The sequence below is a fragment of the Polypterus senegalus genome, chromosome 16, assembly GCF_016835505.1.
Source record: "Polypterus senegalus isolate Bchr_013 chromosome 16, ASM1683550v1, whole genome shotgun sequence".
Lineage (NCBI taxonomy): Eukaryota > Metazoa > Chordata > Cladistia > Polypteriformes > Polypteridae > Polypterus > Polypterus senegalus.
Window position 1 is genome coordinate 27,587,009 of NC_053169.1, and position 21,901 is coordinate 27,608,909.

The following is a 21,901-nucleotide window of genomic DNA, read 5'->3' on the forward strand; positions in this document are numbered from 1 at the left end:
TTTGGAAAGACAGTCAAGAGTACCTGAAAGGAATTCCGCACAGATGTGGGAGAGGATGCAAAATTACTTATATATTATCTTGTTTTATATTGTTTCACGAATTACAAAAGCTAGTTCAAATGCTGCATTGTACTATAATACACTTTTCTTCTTTTACACTATGTTCTTATATAAAATGTGTTTAAAGAATACATTTATTTGCTTCTTTTAACAGCAATACATAGTCCATTTTAATTGTCATAGGAACATCTGTTTATTAGCACTATAAATACATTTTGTACAAAGACGGCATTTCATGTGTTATAGAGTCTTAGTATTGTAATACTTACCAGTTCTTAGGTTGCAAGTACAACAGGCTGCTATCTAGTTTGCATATAATATCTTATATACCTCTTTACTTTTATCTTATATTCATAGCACAGGTTTATCCTTAACCAGTTATGTATTTGTCATTTTAAAATTTGTATTGATGTTATTGCACTATTTATACTTTGTGAAAGTTTTAAAATCTATTTTTTCTTTTGTTTTGCTTTTACTCTCTGCTCTTTATGACTGAGAGCTCTTCCATTTGTGTCATGTTTAAATAGGTTGAATGCAAAATTTTGAAAACATATCCAATAAGGGGCAGCATAGTAGCACAACAGTAGCACTGTTTTCCAGCTTGTCTGTGATTCTGTATTAAATAATATGCCAAGTCACAGTTTGTATTAAGTTGACTCACTGTTTCTCTCACTATTTGGAGTTTATCTTTTTATTCAAGTAGTCTCCAACATCCCAGTAATAAGCTTATTAAGTTAATTACCAGCTCTAATGTGCTCCCTCATGGTTTATCATTTCATCCATGTTTGATATAGTGAATTCAACCAAAGATGACTTTTGGATTCTCCCTCTAATGCAAATAGTGGCTGCAGAAAATTAATAGATGAAAGGATGGATGGATCTTCCACTATATAACAATACAGTTAAAATAAAAATATTAGTGAATACTCATTGAGAGGGAAACAAAGTTGATTTAAATCATCTTTAGACATGAGTAAAACAGTTTTTATTTGTAATGTATTGCTTTATAGTAAATATGTTTTGCTTGTTCACAGCTGTTTTCCTTAGATTAATATTCATAGTATTTCCTTTTATCTTCAGACTTTCAGAATTATTTAAGGACTCAAACTGGAAACAATACAACTGTCAATATCATAATATCTACTGTTGACTACCTCCTGAGGGTTCAGGTATATGCACACTTCCTGTACATTTAAAAAAATAATAATTCTTAAGTATACTACTAAGAAATATGTTTGCTAAATATAATACAGTACTCCATAAATGCTGAGTCATTATGCCATACTTTATCCTTTGTTTCATTATATATTATACTCTAATAACAGTAATTACAACTAAAGATATTTCATTTTTACTTACTGGAAATAATTCCAGCCTTTTTGTATGGCATGCTCCAATAGTCTGAACCAACCCAAAGAACTTTACCCTAATCCAAAGAACAATGATTTGTTACTCATTTTACAGTTGAGCATAGGAAGTTCAGAAGACTTACTTGCATTCACAGATAGTCAAATGTGGTGAACAAACTGGTGACCTTGTGGTTTAAAATCCAATATGATGTACTGTATGTACTAGGCAAAACTCCCTGCAAATCAAATATAATCCAAGGACAGAATCACATTTCATAGGAGTATACATTAATTAAATATGTTGCATTTTCAAATGTTATTATGCAAGATTAGTGGTAATCCATAAAATTACAATGTATAATTATACGCGTATATAACTTTATAATAATAATAATAGCCAAAGTCACAGTGTTGTATACTTCATTAATCAATTATTTGCTACAGTGTTGTATACTTCCTTAATCAATTATTTGCTCCAAAACCAGATGTTCATTGTTATCAGATGTATCACAAAGGTAGTGCTCTTTTGGAGGCTAACGTTTTCATTAATTATGCATTTCATTCACAGTGGGGAGAGATAAACAAAAGGGTATCACAAAGTACACAAGAAAATAGCAACAAAATAAAACACTTAGGCATTCTTGTACACCTTTGTACCTGGTGGGTAGGCTTACATATTTTTCTAACTCACAGTCTACATAAAAAAAAACCCTCTTGTCTCTTTCCTGTAGTCTGTCTGCACTTTTTCAATTCTTGCCTCTCTTCTCCATAACTGATCTTCCATTCCTCCATTTCACCATACTTAAACAGACTCTGGCCTTAGGTTGCTTTAAACCTCCATATGAGACTACTTCTGACCATGCCAAAAATTGCTGCTAGAGCTAACAAACCATAATGCCTATTGACGATTCCCATGATCACTGAGCCACAACTCCTACTATAGTCTTTAAAGTGCTAGGACTCTAAACAGATTTCTAAGCTACCCCACTTTAAAGCCACACAGTCCCAGTTCATCTAATCAGAAGATGTTTGCTTCTGTCCGATGGGCTCAAGGAATCCAAATTTCTTCAACAAGTTCTACCATTGCTCAGCTTTAAAAGGCTGAAATGATCTCGCTCCTGGGTAAGAGCCATATGCTCACTGCCATCGGCCAGGAGGTATAGTGGGAAAAATAAGTATTCAACGCGTCAATATTTTTCTCAGTAAATATATTTCTAACAGGGCTATTGACATGAAAGTTTCACCAGATGTCGGTAAGAACCCAAGTAATTCACACATACGAAGAAATCAACACAAATAAGACCCTAAATTATGTGTAATAAAGTGAAATGAAACAGGGAATAAATATTGAACATGCCTACTGAACTGTATTTAGTACTTAGTAGAAAAGCCACCTGCATGGAGAAAATGGTCTCATGCATTGCTCAAGTGTGATTTTGGCCTATTCTTCCGCACAACTGTCTTCAAATCTTGAAGGTTTCGGAGGCCTCTTCTATGAACTCTGATCTTCAGTTCTTTCCATAAATTTTCATCCATCCATCCATCCTCTTCAATTTTCCGAGGTTGGGTCGCGGGGGCAGCAGCTTAAGCAGAGAGGCCCAGACTTCCCTCTCCCCGGCCACTTCTAGCTCTTCCGGGAGAATCCCAAGGCGTTCCCAGGCCAGCCGGGAGACATAGTCCCTCCAGTGTGTCCTGGGTCTTCCCCGGGGCTTCCTCCCGGTTGGACCTCACCAGGGAGGCGTCCAGGAGGCATCCTGATCAGATGCCTGAGCCACCTCATCTGACTCCTCTTGATGCGGAGGAGCAGCGGCTCTACTCTGAGTCCCTCCCGGATGACTGAGCTTCTCACCCTATCTTTAAGGGAAAGCCCAGACACCCTGCGGAGGAAACTCATTTCAGCCGCTTGTATTTGAGATCTCGTTCTTTCGTTCACTACCCATAGCTCATGACCATAGGTGAGAGTAGGAGCGTAGATCGACTGGTAAATTGAGAGCTTTGCCTTACGGCTCAGCTCCTTTTTCACCATGACAGACCGATACAGAGCCCGCATCACTGCGGATGCCACACCGATCCGCCTGTCGATCTCACGCTCCATTCTTCCCTCACTCGTGAACAAGACCCCGAGATACTTGAACTCCTCCACTTGGGGCAGGATCTCTCCCCCAACCCTGAGAGGGCACTCCACCCTTTTCCGACTGAGGACCATGGTCTCGGATTTGGAGGTGCTGAATTTCATCCCAGCCGCTTCACACTCAGCTGCGAACCGATCCAGAGAGAGCTGAAGATCACGGCCTGATGAAGCAAACAGGACAACATCATCTGCAAAAAGCAGTGACCCAATCCTGAGTCCACCAAACCGGACCCCTTCAACACCCTGGCTGCGCCTAGAAATTCTGTCCATTAAAGTTATGAACAGAATTGGTGACAAAGGGCAGCCCTGGCGGTGTCCAACTCTCACTGGAAACGGGCTCGACTTACTGCCGGCAATGCGGACCAGGCTCTGACACCGGTTGTACAGGGACTGAACAGCCCTTATCAGGGGGTCCGGTACCCCATACTCCCGGAGCATCCCCCACAGGATTCCCCGAGGGACACGGTTCAAACGCCTTTTCCAAATCCGCAAGACACATTTAGACTGGTTGGGCACCCTCCAGGACTCTGCTAAGGGTGAAGAGCTGGTCCACTGTTCCGCGACCAGGACGAAAACCACACTGTTTCTCCTGTATCCTAGGTTCGACTATCCGACGGACCCTCCTCTCCAGAACCCCCGAATAGACTTTTCCAGGGAGGCTGAGGAGTGTGATCCCTCTGTAGTTGGAACACGCCCTCCGGTCCCCCTTTTTAAAGAGGGGGACCACCACCCCGGTCTGCCAATCCAGAGGCACTGTTCCCGATGTCCATGCGATGTTGCAGAGACATGTCAACCAAGGCAGTCCTACAACATCCAGAGCCTTAAGGAACTCCGGGCGTATCTCATCCACCCCCGGGGCCCTGCCACCAAGGAGTTTTTTGACCACCTCGGTGACTTCAGTCCCAGAGATGGGAGAGCCCACCTCAGAGTCCCCAGGCTCTGCTTCCTCATTGGAAGGCATGTTAATGGGATTGAGGAGGTCTTCGAAGTACTCCCCCCACCGACCCACAACATCCCGAGTCGAGGTCAGCAGCGCATCATCCCCACCATATACAGTGTTGACACTGCACTGCTTCCCCCTCCTGAGACGCCGGACCAGAATCTCCTCGAAGCCGTCCAAAAGTCGTTCTCCATGGCCTCTCCAAACTCCTCCATAGATTTTCAATTGGATTCAAGTCGGGTGATTCACTGGGCCATTCTAGCATTATTTTTTTATTTCTCTGAAATCAATTGAGGTTTTCCTTGGCTGTGTGTTTGGGATCATTGTCTTGCTGAAATGTTCACCCTTGTTTCATCTTCAGTATCTTGGTAGATGGCAGCAGATTCATATCAAGAATGTCCTGGTACATTTCTCCATTCATCCTTCCTTCAACTATAAGAAGTCTACCAATACCATATGGTGAAAAACAGCCCCACACCATGATATTCCCACCTCCTATCTTTAACTGTTGGTATGGTGTTTTTGGGGGGATGTGTAGTGCCATTTCTCCTCCAAACATGGCGTGTGCAGTGACATCCAAAGAGTTCAATTTTGGTCTCATCTGACCAGACTATATTCTCCCAGTATTTCATTGGCTTGTCCAAATGTTGTGCAGCAAACTTTAAACAAGCTTCAACATACTTTTTCTTGAGCAGTGGAGTCTTGCCTGGTGACCTTGCATAGAAGCCATGGCGGTTGAGTGCATTACTTATTGTTTTCTTTGAAACAACTGAACCTGCTAATTCCAGTTCTTTCTGAAGTTTGGCTCTTGGACAACTCTTCTGATTATTATTTTGATTCCTCTGTCAGAACTCTTGCAAGGAGCATCTGGTCATGACATGTTTATGGTGAAATTATGTTCTTCCTACTTCCAGATTATGGCCCCAATGGTGCTCACTGGAGCATTCAGAAGTTTAGAAAATATGTCTGTAACTAATGCCCTCAGTATGTTTTGCAACAATATGGTTGCGAAGGTCTTGAGAGAGCTCTTTGCTTTTACCCATCATGAGATGCTACTTGTGTGACCCTTAGTAATGAGAAACCTTTTTATAGGCCATCAATTAGATACCAACAACTGGTGAAAATTTAATGTCAATAGCCCCATTAGAAATATATTTACTGAGAAACACATTGACGCTTTCAATGCTTATTTTCCCAGCTATATCTTGCCTTCTGCTAAACTTTTATGGTTTCACTCTCTTTCTTTATTGCTGAGGAGAGACAGACATTCTTTTGGGTTGTTGGATTGCACCTGGGATCCCTTTGCCCAAAGAGATAACTCATCACACAGAAATTATCTAATTGATAACAAATCTGGTTATTGTTACAATAGACACCTGCTTATTGATTTGTTTCTGACTCGTTTATCAGACCTGACAATATCTATCAAAGTCAATGAAGGAATAAATGAACAGATTAACTGAAATGTTCACTGTATAATATTAATAATAATATTCATATTATATTATATTATTATTATAATAATAATAATGTGAATTTCCCCTTGGGATTAATAAAGTTATCTATCTATCTATCTATCTATCTATCTATCTATCTATCTATCTATCTATCTATCTATCTAATACACTTATTGTATTTAATAATAGAATTGGTTTATCGTCCTAGCATGGTGTGTTTTTTTTTTTGTTCATATTTGTATCCCTCCTTCAAGTATGAAGAAACTTAAGTTTAAAGACATGTCAAAAGCAGGCTGGAGCAATAAAGTACACTGTTTTTCAACAGTCAATTGATAATATATTATTAAATAAAATATAAATATAAAATAGGGGGCTTAGCATAATTTATAGTAGTGTATACTGATGAATGTAATAATGGAGTGATTGTTTTATTTTTGTTTATTTGCTGACATGTCATATGCAAAACCCTTTTTAAACCTCCATCCTACCTACAGGAATCAATCAGTGACTTCTATTGGTATTACTCTGGAAAAGATGTCATTGATGAGCAGGGGCAACGCAATTTCTCCAAAGCAATTAACGTAGCCAAACAGGTGTTCAATACCCTCACGGAATATATTCAGGTAATCTGCCTTTTAAAGTATTATATAACATTTAGTGCTTTTTTCTTTTTATATGTAACCATTACATAGAAAATATGACATTAGTAAAATCTGTGAATGAAAATGATTTCTGTAAAAGGTAGTTCTGTATAACTGTAGTAAAATAATCTCAGTCGGGTTAGTGTTAACAAAAAAATTCTTTACACTTTGTGATCAAGTGCTTTGTTGACTCTGTGTTCCCTGATTGACATTAAAGTAATTGTGTAATTATGTTTAATTACTCTTATTTATTGTTTTGTGTGTTTTAATAGCTTATGAATATGCATGCTCAAACTAGTTTAAGAGCTTTTATATTGCAAAGTTGTATGGAGTAATTCTTTACCTGCAATACTGATTTACTGATTTTATATATCAAATAAACTCACTAGAACTTTAATGTTAATTTCCCATTATACAAAATGAAACATAAACAATATTATTTTACATGGAGAGATTTATAATTATTTTTTGGTGAAAAGTTTTCAATTTTTTTTACATCTTTTAATTTAGTCAAATATTTACTGTGTTAGAGCAAGGTTTTCAGTATAAACTGCCAAGCATTATCTGATTCTAGGTCCAGGGTCAGAATTATAATACTTGTGTGTACACACAACTTTCCACACAAAAGTCAGGATTTATTAACGAAAACTTGATGGGAGGGGTTTTATGGAAATTCTGGTCCATTCATTTTGAAGAAAGTGGGAAACAAAGAAACTTAATAAAGTAGGGAAATGTATTTATGAGGTTGATTAGCATGGTCCATATACAGTATGGTTGTTTCAGGGAAACAACTGGGTGGAGCTCAAAACGCATTTATGTATGCATATTTATAAGATGATTGTGATTTATAAAGGGTACATTTTACACAAATGTTTGTGTGCTATGTTTGATAAATTCGATTTTTTTTTTTGCTGTATGAATATTCCTCTTTTTGGAATACATGTAATTTTCACGCTTGATTCAATGCAGTTATAAATGAGACCCCAGGACTGATTTTTTTCACTCTCAAAAATTTCAAAAAGTAAAACGAAGAATGATTTTAAATCCTTGTCTGGTGCTAAATTAAAATGCATGAGTTTTAAATAAGCTCTTACTGCACATGTGTTTGGTGCGAAGTTAAGCAAAATGAGAACTTTTTTTGACTAACTAGAAATATTACAATATGCAAGCTTTCAAGGCAATTCAGGCCCCTTCTTCAGGTAAAATGTAATCATATAGTATATAATTCAGTATTTTGACTTACATTGCAATATTACTATTAATGGAAGTAATTTCTTTGATGTGTTTGTGTTCTGGTTGTCAGGGGCCATGCACAGGAAATCAGCAGAGCCTTGCACACAGCAGGTTGTGGGATGCAGTGGTTGGATTTCTTCATGTGTTTGCACACATGCAAATGAAGCTGTCTCAGGTTAGTACTTACATTTGTTATTATGTTTTAGAGTGTTTATTGAGTAATCAAGGACTTCATTGGTTTAGAACATATGGTTAACTTTTTACAAGTTTAATAATTGAATAATAACACTACAGTTTAGGGAAAATATTTGTATCTAACGTTTCACCTTGTCTGACATCGGTGAGATACTGTATACTGTTGTTCATTTGGACAAGGTCAGTTTTTCCCTTTTCTGCTCCTAATTGGTTATACCATTAGAAGGTAATTAATTAAGCAGTATAATAACCTAATGTATTTTGTGAAAAGTTTTTATATATTTATATTTTTGTTAATTTATACTCAGTGGCTTTGGATTAGAACAGGAGCACCATCCCTCTTTTGAGTTGTAGATGGTGATTAGGTGTTAGGGAGAGCATCCAGTTGTAAAAACCTTTCCCCAGCACCCCCAAGATTTTTAGAACAACTAGCTAATATGGAAAATGGCTCTTACACCAACAGAAAGTGATATCTTTGTTAATTTCTTTATATTTGTACCTAGAACAGTCAATTGCATCAATATTTACATACGAATTAAATCATGAGATAGGTCATGATTTTTTTAGCAGACAAAGATTAATACCAAGAAGAATACTACGTAAAAAATAAGTCCAAGACATGAAACCAAATTGTAACTCAAAGAATGTTGTAGTGGAGGAGTTGAAAAATAAAATAATTTCTTCAACCAGAGCCATACAGAACAAAACATTTCTTGCAAAAATTGAATTGAAATACAAACTAAAATACTAAATCTTTTTTTGCTGTATCCATAAACTTGGACAACCAGGAAGTGCATTATGCTGACATTTACAACTTGAATCCAAACATGTGATGTCCAACATACTTCTGGTTGACCTTACCCAGCAACAGCATAGCAACTGTCCGCAGAAAGGTCCCAAAATGGTGGTGTTCATAAGAAAAACTCCACCTTTAACTATAGGCACACACTAACTACTAACTTAAGTGTTTTTGTAATGCACTTTTTTCTAATACTAAGAAGCAATATACTTGTACATTTAAAATTTTAATAAAATTGGAATGTTACCATAGAAACATCTTGTGTACAAGTCATTTTACTACAGGCATACATTTACAAGTACCTTGAGTTTTTTTGGAATATACTTTTTAATATTAAGAAAAAGGTGTATTTTTCATACTGTGGTTGTGATTTTCTTCAAAACATCTGAAATGCAAACTTGTTTAATCGTTAATCTGTAATGAAAAAGCAAGGCTTGCAAGAGTCAGCAACAAAACTGTCTATGTAAAATGGACATTCAAAAGAGGTGACTTAATACAAGCCAAAGCTGAAGCATGGAAAGAGAGTAAAACAAGTTGAAGATAGAAAGCTACACTAGTATGCTTGTTTTTGAAGCACCTTTTAGCCCCTACTATATTAGGCTTTTCATTTGCCAAGTGAGTCAGGGTTCAGACACTTCTTTGTGGATTTTATACGGACAGCATGATGACATCATACGACTTCTAAATTACATGGCTAGCAACATGTACCATTAAAGTAAGCAACATGTTGGTGCCTGTGGTTCTGTGTAAAACAGGTGCCCCCATTAAACAAAATAGCACCATGATAACATCACGTTAATAGTAAAAATAGTCTTATATAATAAAATAAACTGAAGTGTTGCACAGCAATTGCACCTGATTGTACAGTTTAGTTTATAACAACTGAAGGATTACTATATAAACATCATCAAATTTAATTCTACAAATGGTTTTAGAATGTTGAGCAGTGCCATGAAGCTATAACCTATGTCATTTTCAAAAATATTTTTCTTTGCAATATTATACTGCTAAAGCTTTTTTTTTCCTGTGAGCTTTCATTCAGAATGGTTAGTGTAGTGTTTAATGACCTGCAATAAACACCTGAACATTGAATGAGCCTGATGAACTGAATAGTCCAACTTGTTTTTTTTTCTGAAAGTGTATTTTACACATTTTTTTAAATCACATATTTGTGTAGATGTCTTGTGTATAGATTGTACATTTTAACATAATGCAATATACTGTATTTTAACATAAAGCAATATACTGTATAATAATAAAGCTCTTTGTGCTATATAAATAAATGTTGTTGTTGTATTATAAGACATGATGAATAAGTGACTATGTAGTCCAGGGTATTTATTTAGTATTTTATTTATTTATGTATTAATTTATTTACTTACTTAATATTGCTAAACTATTGAAGAATATAGGTTTATAGTCTCTAGGATTAGATTTTTTTGGTTTTTCTTTTCTGCTGTGTGTTGTAATCTGGCCTAAGCCATTGTAAAATAATAACATTAATTTATGTATCTCATTATTACTTTCAGGGTAATAGTTACTATCTTAAGCTACAGTGTGTACTTTGTTTAAGGGTGATTGTGTGTTTTTCAGTTATTTTTATTAGTTTGGCCAGACCAATAATATTGGGGCAGTGATATATCGGCTGATATTACTTTTACACCATGTTATCTTTGTCACTGTAATCTTCTCAGATACTCCTCCAAATATGATGCTGACATTTTTAAAAACAATACAAATTTATTATGTTAGTTTCCTATTATAAACTGCTGCACTTTGAAACCCCACTCCACAATGACAACAGCAAGAAATGAGCCTTAACAATGAATGTCCTAAAGAATTCCAGGAACTTCAAAATGCTAAAACTCCACTGGCATTCATTTGTCCCTCAGACTTGAATATGGCAAATTTTTACGGAAGATGCATCAAATAATTTGTTTACACACAGTTACATTTGAACTCTACTTGATTTTCTGTGTTCCATCATTGTTTTTACAGCTTTTCAAAATGGCCACTGCACAGTAATTGCTCAATAGAATACGTGACATGTTAGCATTTGATAATGTGTGTGTGTTTTCATATCAAACTATCATGCAGGTTGTTATCCTGTCTGATTTTAGAAATCTCCAGTCTTATCAGCTTTTGAAAGAGTGGAGGCTTAGATTTCTAAGACATGGAGGCAAGTCTGTATGCTTGTTGTCGACTCAACAGTGCTTTCATATTAAGTGTTGGGCACGTCTGTATCAAATAAGGGAACGAAAATCCACAGGAAGTCATCTCTTAAAAGAGGCCTCGTATGTTAGTTTGAAGCAAGTCAATTGCTTTTTATGTAAATAAGCCTTCCCAAGATGACTTGCAGCATGTGATTTTAGTTTAAGAATATAAACTAAGGGTAATTTTTTGTGCATTTCAAACAACTCTTCATATGTTACACCTTACAACGAGGGATGCTTTACTTTTAGATATATGTAATGTGTATATATATAATATATATTTGTATGTATATGTAGGTATGTATTATGTATTCATTCCTGGACTTGTAAAAGCTGTGGAAAAAATGTAATGAAACTGGTTATATTACTTATCAGCAGCCTATCTAGAGGGTTATTAAAGTTCATTCAGGTTGACAGCTGCTACTGGATTAAAAAGGATTTTATTTCCAGACATGACCTCTGCTGCTTCACGTTTCATAATATGTTGATACATTGCTGTATCATTACCATTGTAATCGATTTTATCTGTAGTTTTTACTCACATTTTGTTCACATCTGCCTGCCAGAGTAATTCATCAACTTGCAGTCACACATGAGTGCAGTATCATCAGTACAATCCATAACTGTACAAAACAAAGCATGTGTACATTTTTAGAACTTTGGTATCGACTTGGTACCAAAGCATCAGTTTTCATGACATCTCTTGTAGCAGATTCTGTTACATTTTAAAAATAAAGCACAGTGCTTCTTATGCATTTCATACTTTTCTCTTGCCTTATTTGTGTTCTTTGATGAAGTTTTTCATATTGTTTATTTTTAAAACTTTCTTAAAATCATATGTGTAAATGATAAACAAGGGCAAAGTCAAAGGAAGGATGATAATATATGTATTTCAAGCTATTGCTACAAAAACTATGGTGTCTGTTTCTTCATTTTGATTTACAGGATTCCAGTCAAATAGAATTGCTGAAAGAATTAATGGATCTGCAAAAGGATATGGTAGTAATGTTGCTTTCCATGCTTGAAGGTAAGATTGAAGTGATTTGTCCTCATATATATTTTGGAACAAATATTAAAATTATCTTTACATTTAATCCGTGACATTCCTTCTTACAATTTTCAGTTGGTCTTATTATTTATATATAGTTTTACAATGTTTGTAGTATTTGATTCATTCCTTTTTAATTGCACATCTGAGAAGCTATATATCCATAACAAATATTGTAGATGCGTGACTCTCTTACATCCTGAGTGGCCCGGTACGAGGCTGAGCAATCATTTAAAAAATTTTCGCTGCATCATACAAGTGAACTTTGTCACACTCCTATTAATCAGTTTGTTACAATAAATACAGTTGACTTTTAATCTCATATGAAATCATACATGTGGTGTATCATAAATTGTCACAAAAATATTTGAAAAAATCATAGTAATTATTCTGTATAAGGAATACCCAAGTGCTATGCATCAATCAAAAGGCCCTGACGAATAGATTTCAACTGATGCAATGAACCATCCAACCTACCGAGCAAATGCAAGCTACAGGCTGAAAACAGGAAACAGAGTCACAAAAAACAGCAAATATCTACAAGTGAAGCATCAGTTCTTACAGTAGATTCTCCTCATCAAACTATGTCAATGCACATTATTCTAGGATGCATCAATCATGCGATATCCTCCAAATAAAAGGAGGCATGGGCCACATTTGGCAGATACCACCTCAGATTTCTGGTTCATTAGCTCTGAACCATACTCACAAACTTTATACCATTGGATTGCAGCGACTGTGACATAACTCACATTAAGCCTGTTTAACTTAGCTACCCTGGCAGTATGGGTAAAATAAAATCTTCATATATTATAACAACTTCACAAAAAAAGCACTTAACAGTTTAAGTATTATGTATTGTTTTTTTGTTTACATGTTTAAATGCAAATCAGTGGACTTTGTGAATGACAGAGGAAGCAAAAGTGAATAATTCAAGCATGCAGCAGTGGTATAATGGAATCCCATCAGTAATACTGTATGTTTAACAATATCCTCTGCTGTAATTGTTTGTCCACTTTCTACTACAGCTTTCTTATCATATCTCTTATGGAGGCCAGCAACATTCATAGCAAAAGAGAGCCAGATATGGAATACTGTATTTTATTTTAAGAATCAGCTATGGAATATAAAGAAAATAACATATATTCTTTCCTTCCCAGTAGCTGACTGTATCTGACAGTTGTCTGATGTATTCTTTAAATCCTTAAATATTTCCCTTTCCTTTACTGTAGGTGCTTTTTCCTACTTTTTCATATTTTTATATGACATTGGCCACAATATTTTTACATAGCACTCTTCACTAAACAGAGATGTAGAGTGCTGTGACAAATTAACTTATACAAAACAAGAATAAAATTGTACAATAGTTGGAGTTGCAGTTTAACAACTCCATAAGCCTAATATTCAATTCTTATCTCAGTTTGCACATTTCAGGTTGTCCACATTGTTTTATTATGGTGTGCTGGTTTCTAATGGCATCCCAAAGATGCTCATGACAGCTTAATAATATTGTTATGAGTTAACGTAAGCAGGTTGTTTTTAAATATAGTCTCTGCAGTCCCAAAATGATTAGCGTACACTCCACAACAAACATATACTGTATTAGGTATCTCCCTTAAAATATCAGTGATCATCTTGATTAGTTCCTTATTTGCAGGACACTCAAAAAGCTAATTACATTTTCAGATAAGTACATTGGTTTTCCAAATTTATTTTTTCTACGATGTTAACTTGTTCATTTTTTAGTTTTAGTAATTATATTACAAATTGAATATTGCATACAACAATTGGAAAAAGTGATTATATTCACTTTTAAATTGCTTATAATTGAGCAAGGTAAATTACTTGCATTCCCATTCTCTATCTCCTGTTAGGAATAGTAACCTGTTTAAGAGAGCATGATGGGATAACTTGTAAATGGAAGAAAAAAAAACAAAAACAGATTTAAAATGTATTTTTGAAAACCAGCATCACTGGGCACACAGGTTTTGAAATATAAATTACTCTTACTTTCCATTTGCCCTCTAACAATGCAATGAGATGGATGCAAACATCTTGGATGCTTATCTATACAATAGGAGAATCCTTTCAAGACTCTGATGTATTTGACACGTTTATAGAACATGTCATTGCTCTGCAGATTATATAACATTTGAGAATGCATAATTAAATACAAGATCATTCCAATTACCAAATAATAGGAATAATGCTGTTAGAAGTGTATTGCAATAATCTATTCAACATAAACCAAAACAATTGAAAAGGAGTTAATTTTTCAGCATCTTGAGATACTGTTAGAGATCTATCTTTTGATATATCTCTCGAATAAAAGATCACACTCTTATGGAGAGTACTGTATGTGACTTAAAGTTAAAGTCCAAATCCATCATAATGCCTTTACTTCAGACTTTATTTGTAAGATTAGATGATCAAGCTAATTTCTAAAGCCCTCACTATTTACTGCTGCCAATTACTAAAATGTCTGTTTTTTTCTTTTATAATAATATACAAAACCTGGATCATTTAGCTGTGGTAGTGTGAAGTAGTCATAGTGCCTTTTTAGTTTGGTTTTAGTTACTTGGATCTAAGCTAGGTCGCTGGAGCTGTAAACTAAACATTAGAAACCCTGAAGCCTACGAATAAAGTTGTAATCCCGGGCCACCTTAAATTCCTTCACACCTCTTCATTAGCGTCTTTTGTTTTGTAAATGTGTTGATCAGCACAAGCAGCCTGCCATCCTGGAGTTGTATATGGTAAATAATATATCGTTTTTTGGAATACATGTGTGCTCTGTGTCTACAACGATCTACGTGTAGGATGACAGGGAATGCGAGAAATGCAGGAAATGTTGAACACATACCTAAAACAGAAACTTTTTTTCATGTTATAGTACTAATGACAAAAGTTTGACATGAAGTGTATTATGTGTGAAGACTGAAGTCCAAATATCAAATAAACACTTTCACAAAAGGTACAAGTATAACAAAACCAGCTTGCTTTTATTCAAAGCAATTGTGATTGTTGATAATGGAGTGATTCTCATGCTTGGTCCACAACAAGTTTCACACCTTTACTGCTTATTTTGAGGACTGTATCATTAAAACGTTTTGTTAATTGATATAAATGTAAATAATATGTTTGTTGTTTTATATTCAAGGAAACGTCGTTAACGGGACCATTGGCAAACAGATGGTTGACATGCTGGTAGAATCTTCCAACAATGTAGAAATGATTCTCAAGTTTTTTGACATGTTTCTTAAATTGAAAGATTTGACATCCTCTGATGCTTTTAAAGAGTATGATCCGGATGGTAAAGGAGTTATATCAAAAAGGGACTTTCATAAAGCTATGGAAAGCCACAAGCACTATACACAGTCAGAAACAGAGTTTCTGTTGTCTTGTGCTGAACCTGATGAAAATGAACTACTAGATTATGAGGAATTTGTTAAGAGGTTCCATGAACCTGCAAAAGACATTGGCTTTAATGTGGCTGTCTTATTGACTAATCTTTCTGAACATATGCCCCATGATTCTCGGCTTCAGACTTTTCTGGAATTGGCAGACAGTGTCCTTAAATATTTTCAACCTTTCCTGGGTCGTATTGAAATCATGGGCAGTGCAAAACGTATTGAGCGAGTCTATTTTGAAATCAGTGAATCCAGTCGGACACAATGGGAGAAACCTCAGGTGAAGGAGTCAAAAAGGCAGTTTATATTTGATGTTGTGAATGAAGGAGGAGAAAAAGAAAAGATGGAGCTCTTTGTGAACTTTTGCGAGGATACAATTTTTGAAATGCAATTAGCAGCACAGATATCAGAATCAGATACAGGAGAGAGATCTGTGAATAAGGAGGACAGTGAAAAAAACAAACCTGAAGAAGATAATCCTGAAAACGGATTCTTCTCTATTACCACCATCAGATCAGCACTTTTAGCATTAAGGTACAATTTGATGGTGCTTATGAAGGTGCTTTCTATGAAAAGCCTTAAAAAGCAGATGAAGAAGATTAAGAAGATGACTGTGAAAGACATGATCATGGCTTTAGTCTCTTTCTACTGGAGCATTTTATTGGGACTTTTTCATTTCACATTTAGTGTATCACGTGGCTTCTTTCGTATCATGTATAGTACATTCCTTGGAGGAAGTTTGGTAGAAGGAGCCAAAAAAATTAAAGTGGCTGATCTTTTAGCAAACATGCCTGATCCCACCCAAGATGGGGTTCGTGGAGAAGGTGAAGAAGGTGAGAGGAAGCAGTCTGAACCATCATTGCCTTCTGAAGATCTGGCCGATTTAGCTGTTGCTTCTGATGATGGTGACCTTCTGTCAGACATTTTTGGATTAGATTTAAGGCGAGAAGGAGGACAGTATAAACTAATCCCACATAATCCTAATGCTAGTCTGAGTGACTTAATTACTGCACCCTCTACGCCTGTTTTGGTAACCTCACCTGAGCTGCGAAGACGAAATCAGGTAAATTACATCTGTAAATGGGAACATTTATATTTTTTTTTTGCATGTAACTAATAATGCTGCCCGTAATGTATATTTGGGGTAACCTTTGCAAATACTTCAGTATCTGGTTATACTAATAATTTACATAAAAGATACATGAATGCTGTAAATATGCACAGAGTTGGTAATGGTGTGATTTCTCTTTGGAGATTTTGAAAAGAAAATATTCTAGGTAATAATGATTAGTGTAACGGCCATTCAGCAGAGAGCTTGTATATTTTATTTCAGTACCCACTAGGGAAGTTGTAGGAGACAAGATAACATATTAACAACAAATAACTCCCAGCTGTAAAATAAATGCAAAACAGATCAATGAAAATTACAAATTTTAAATAATTGATTCAGTCACCTGTATTATGCAAATGAGACTGCAGATTGACAAAAACAGTAATTTTTTTTATTTTCCCACCACAGTATAATAGACGACAGCTGGTAGACTACAGTCCAGTTTGCTTGAATGTTTCTTATAGTTTTGTCTTTCCCTGTAAGAATAATAAACATAGTTAATTAATCATTCGTTTATACAAGTATTTTTGATGTTATGAGCTTTGAGTAGAAAAGCCAATATTTTTCTGTTATATACTGTACATTGTTGTATTTTTTTCAGGTACCAAGTGACAATACTTTTCAATCATATCCAACACATATACCTGCCTAACTGAAAACAGAAATATCTCACATTCACTTCTCATGTGTGAAAAATAACAGTTGCCATCTATTTATATACCTAAAAAGACATCTGATGAAAGCATACTTACATCCTTGCCATAGCAAGCTTTTACTTGCACCTGTAACATCAAACAACATGACAGTAGCCAACTACCAAGTATCACTTAATACCTATTTTGGAACATCCATTTATTTAATTCAGGTTAGTGGTTGTCAAACTATACTCTTCAAAACTATTACCTCTGCCCTGCAGAAAGTTCTTCAGAATGTGTGCTTAATTCCTCACCTCAGCTCCCTTAAATATCTAAATATGTATTTGTATTTTTTCAGCATTCAATTATATTTAGAATCTTAGATTTTATTGCAATGATCAGTTTGGGTCTTTATTCTGCATTGTAATTGTGTTTACTATATGTAGTGACTGATAGAGTATATTGCTAATGGCTCCTTATACAGTAACAAATAATTGATTGTCAATATCATGCTCATTTCACTTTCAAAATACTGTATACTTTAGTCAAGACTTAAACCTAAAGACTGATGATTACTTTGATCAGCCCTTGGAAATTAAAGTGTTTAATGACCCTGGCATAAAAAAGTTACCTCTTCTTAAAGAGAATGTGAGTTCTTTAGCAATTTTGAATTACATGCTTTTGTGAGTCATTTATAGGGCAGGGATGGAATTAAAAGTAGAGCTGAGTATATAACATACCGTATATCTTCTAGTAGTGGCCGGCTTCTTATTGATGCCCGTTTCCAATAAACGCCGGGTTTGAAGAGATGGCACGACAAATAGACGCCGGTCTCCTTTAAGCGCCGGTCTGTAGTAAACGCCAATCTCCAATGACCCACCGCCTTTTTCGTACACTAATCCTCTTTTCATACCACCTGGGCTACCGCCCTCCTGCAGTGAATCATACGGTAAGTACCTTTTCGTGTCAAAAATGTTTTGTCGTCAGATGCTATCGAGGAAGGGAGAAAGTCAAAAAGAAATTTCTTTGTGTACATTTTGCCCTTTCGTCTCCACATCAATCATAACCACACGGTGGGGGGAGGTGGCGGGAAGAACATGAAAATGCCATCTTCGACACGTTAATCCTCTACTTTGACCAGGGAAAAAGGGGCTGTATTGTGGCCGGACAGACAGATCACGTGAAAAACTCTGCGCCCTCTTCCTCGGTGACCTGTTAACCTTTACCTCCACTGACACTTTTGCCTTCGGAAGGGTCGTGCGGGTGTCTGTTCGTGTCACTGTGTTCTTGTTGCCCGTGTTTGTAGTGTGAGCGATGGGAAGGAAACGGTCATTTGATTTAGCATTCAAACTCCGTGCGGTAACATACGCAAAAGAACATTCAGGCAAAGAAGCTGCACAACATTTTGGGGTGATCCAAAACGTATCCGAGAATGGCGCAAGCAGATGACTGATATTGAGAAAACGGCGGTAGAAAAAGGTGCTGGAAGTAAACGATTGCCTGGTGGAGGAGCTAAGAAAGTGAGCGAAGAATTAGATGAACTGGTGTTAACATGGATTATTGAACAAAGACTGAAAGGTGCGCGTGTCTCCAGGAAAATGGTCCGCATGAAAGCAAAGAGGATTTTTGATGCGGAGATTGATGATGCTTCAAAAGGAAAAGAAACGTTCATAGCCAGTGCTGGCTGGCTTGACAAATTTATGAAACGGCATCATTTATCGCTCCGTTGGAAGACATTGCTGGCGCAGAAGGATCCAGAACAAGTTATTGACAAGCTTGTCTCTTTTGTGATGTGGGTTGCCAATCAGCGAACTGCAGATGGAGTTAAGGACGGCAAAATCATTGGAATGGACAAGACATCTGCTTGGTTTGACATGCCTGGTTCTACAACAGTTGAACCAACTGGCAATAGGAGTGTTACATTAAAAACTTATGGTAACGAGAAATCTCATTTCACTGTCACATTGGCAGCAAAAGCAGATGGCACAAAATTGAAGCCGTTTATTGTATTTCGGGGCGCAAAGCGAGAAGTGGCAAGACTACAGGATGTCCAAGAAGCTGTGGTAGCGACCTCAACAAACGGATGGATGAATCAAGAATGAACAAGTTTGCGGTGTTTTCTGTTTCCGAAAGAGACTTCTTGTCTGGGACTTTTACTGCTGTCACATCAGTGAGGAAACGAAACAAGAGATGAAGAAATATATAATGTCAACGGCATTTATCCCTGGTGGTTGCACCAAGTACGTCCAACCTGCTGATGTTGTTTGGAACAAGCCCCTCAAAGACAAGCTTCAAGAGTTGTATGATAATTGGATGGCAGGGGAAGAAGATAAGGCGTTTACAGCTGACGGAAATTTGAAAGCGCCGGCACTACGTTTGTTAGTAATATGGATAATATCAGCTTGGCAAGAAATCACCCCAGAAATGATAAGAAAATCTATCAAGGATTGTGGAATCATCAATGCATGCGATGGAACTGAGGACCATCTTATCCACTGCTTTAAGGAGGGCCAGCCATGCCATGCTGGGAGTGCAAAACTAATTACTGCACGACAACAAGCAATGGGAGTACCTGTATTGCCATCACAAGAAGAGGAAGATGAAGAAGAACTCGCAAATAACGAAGCAATCATTACCTATTCATACGTCGAGTAGAGGGTAAGTACTGTACTTTATTGTATCTTATCCAGTCTCATGTCGTAATGTATACATATATGCGTGAGTTTGGAGCTCATTGCATTTCCTTATGTTCTGCAGGGGACTTGTCGGGCTGATGAGCGCTTTCGTGCGTAATTCGGACTGGTGCAGGCCAGTGCTGGTGGCGTCATTGGCAAGAAAGTTGACATCTACCGTACCTGTTTTTCATGCTTACGGTTATACCGTATACTGCTTTAATAAGACCATACTGCTGTACTGATAATTTCATTAAATCCTGAAATGTTCATCCGGTGTTGTTGCCTACATTTTGTGACCGTAAATATGGTACCATACCGTACTTTACTGCCAAATGAACCCCGTTTACCCATCACCATTCCGTTTGCGAGGCGAGTAATAGCCGGTCTCCAACAACCGCCGGTCTCTTTTAAACGTCGGGCCGTCAGAATAATTTTTTGAATAAACGCCGGGGCTACTATTGGAAGATAAACGGTAATAAGTTTGGATTATTCAAAATCATGAATTTTTGTAGTTGTATACCTTTTTCGCACATATACTGATGTACTGAATAGATTGGTACTATTGTACCTTTTGAAATTTTACTGTATCTACCTATATTATATCTACCTTCAGAAAATTTTACCCAGGTTCTATGAGTGACCAAACTTCTTAGCAAGCTGTGAATTCAATTCTTGCAATGTGTTTTTCCTCTCTTTGTTCCTGTGGAGGAAATGTATAGATCTTTTTTGATAGAATGTACCTTTTTTCCAGCATGATTCTTTCCAGATGTTAGTTACTTTTATAAAAATCAGCTGGTTTTGCTCATTCATATGGCTTGTTTTTTAATGTAGCTGAAATAGGCAGAAAACACAAGTCTCAGGTCAGACCAGGTTAGAGACCCGCACCCACATCATGACAAAACAGCTCAGGACCCAGCTTGGCAAGCCCCCAGGCAGACTTGTGATCCAATCCCACCTTCCAGAAATGATCAAATATCTGCCGCAGCCAGGTGTTACATGGGCGTCTCCTTAGCCTGGTCCAGCTGCTCGGGTCCTCAACAATGAGGTTCCTGTGACCTGGATCATCCTCGGGTAATTGCGCCACATGGACATAGTACTGCAACTGATGCTCCCTCACAATGCAGGTACTGTGCCTCATTTGCGACTCCATGAGCAACCACTTATTCGACACAAAGTCAAACCAGTGGTCCCCATGAATTCTCCCAAGAGACACAGTACCAAAGGAGTCCAGTCTTCGTCTCAGGTCACTGGATAGTGTCCATGTCTTGCAACCATATAGCAAATCAGGAAGCACCAGGACTCTAAAAGACTTGGACCTTTGTACTTTTGCAAAGATATTAGGAGCGCCACACACCCATTTCCAGCGACCTCATGACCCCCCCTTTCTCTACAATTCGGCTTTTGACTTCATAGGAAGAATCACCAGAGACATGAATGTCACTGCCGAGGTAAGTAAACCTCTCGACAAAGTCGACATTCTCTCCAGAGATAGATACACTGCTGATGGCTGTGCCCAAGAGGTCATTAAAGGCCTGGTTCTAGTTTTTTTATCCAGGGCACTCACAAGCCCAGACACTCAGACTCCTTGCTCAGCCTCTTGAGAGCCCCGATCAAAGCCTCCATTGACTTCACGAAGATAACAGCATCATCGGCAAAGTCAAGATCAGTGAATCTTTCTTCACCAACAGACACCTCACAGCTGCTGGACCCCATGACCCTGCCCAACACCCAGTCCATGCAAGCATTGAACAGAGTAGGGGCAAGAACACACCCCTGATAAACCCCAGAATCAACTTAGAAAAATGCAGAGGTTCTGCCTCCACACTACACAGCACTCACAGTACCAGTGTACAGGCCGGCCATGATATCCAATAACTACGGGGGTATCCCGCAATGTCTCAGGATGTCCCACAGGCACTGGCAGGTGAGCAAGTGATCATGCATTATGATTTGGATGTGAGTAATGCTTCAATTCCTCTGCAAGTAAGCTGTGGGTCACTAGACCAT

General features: G+C 37.1%; 1 protein-coding gene across 3 annotated transcripts in view; it reads left to right on the forward strand.

Annotated features, from left to right (window-relative positions):
- Nucleotides 1-21,901, forward strand: part of ryr2a (ryanodine receptor 2a (cardiac)) — a 612,010-nt gene that overhangs the window by 521,019 nt on the left and 69,090 nt on the right. For all 3 annotated transcript variants that reach the window (XM_039738686.1, XM_039738687.1, XM_039738688.1), the window contains 5 exons: nucleotides 1,141-1,229; nucleotides 6,432-6,560; nucleotides 7,882-7,986; nucleotides 11,964-12,045; nucleotides 15,224-16,536. In XM_039738686.1, the coding sequence (XP_039594620.1) occupies nucleotides 1,141-1,229; nucleotides 6,432-6,560; nucleotides 7,882-7,986; nucleotides 11,964-12,045; nucleotides 15,224-16,536 (1,718 nt within the window). The remainder of the gene's footprint in view (nucleotides 1-1,140; nucleotides 1,230-6,431; nucleotides 6,561-7,881; nucleotides 7,987-11,963; nucleotides 12,046-15,223; nucleotides 16,537-21,901) is intronic.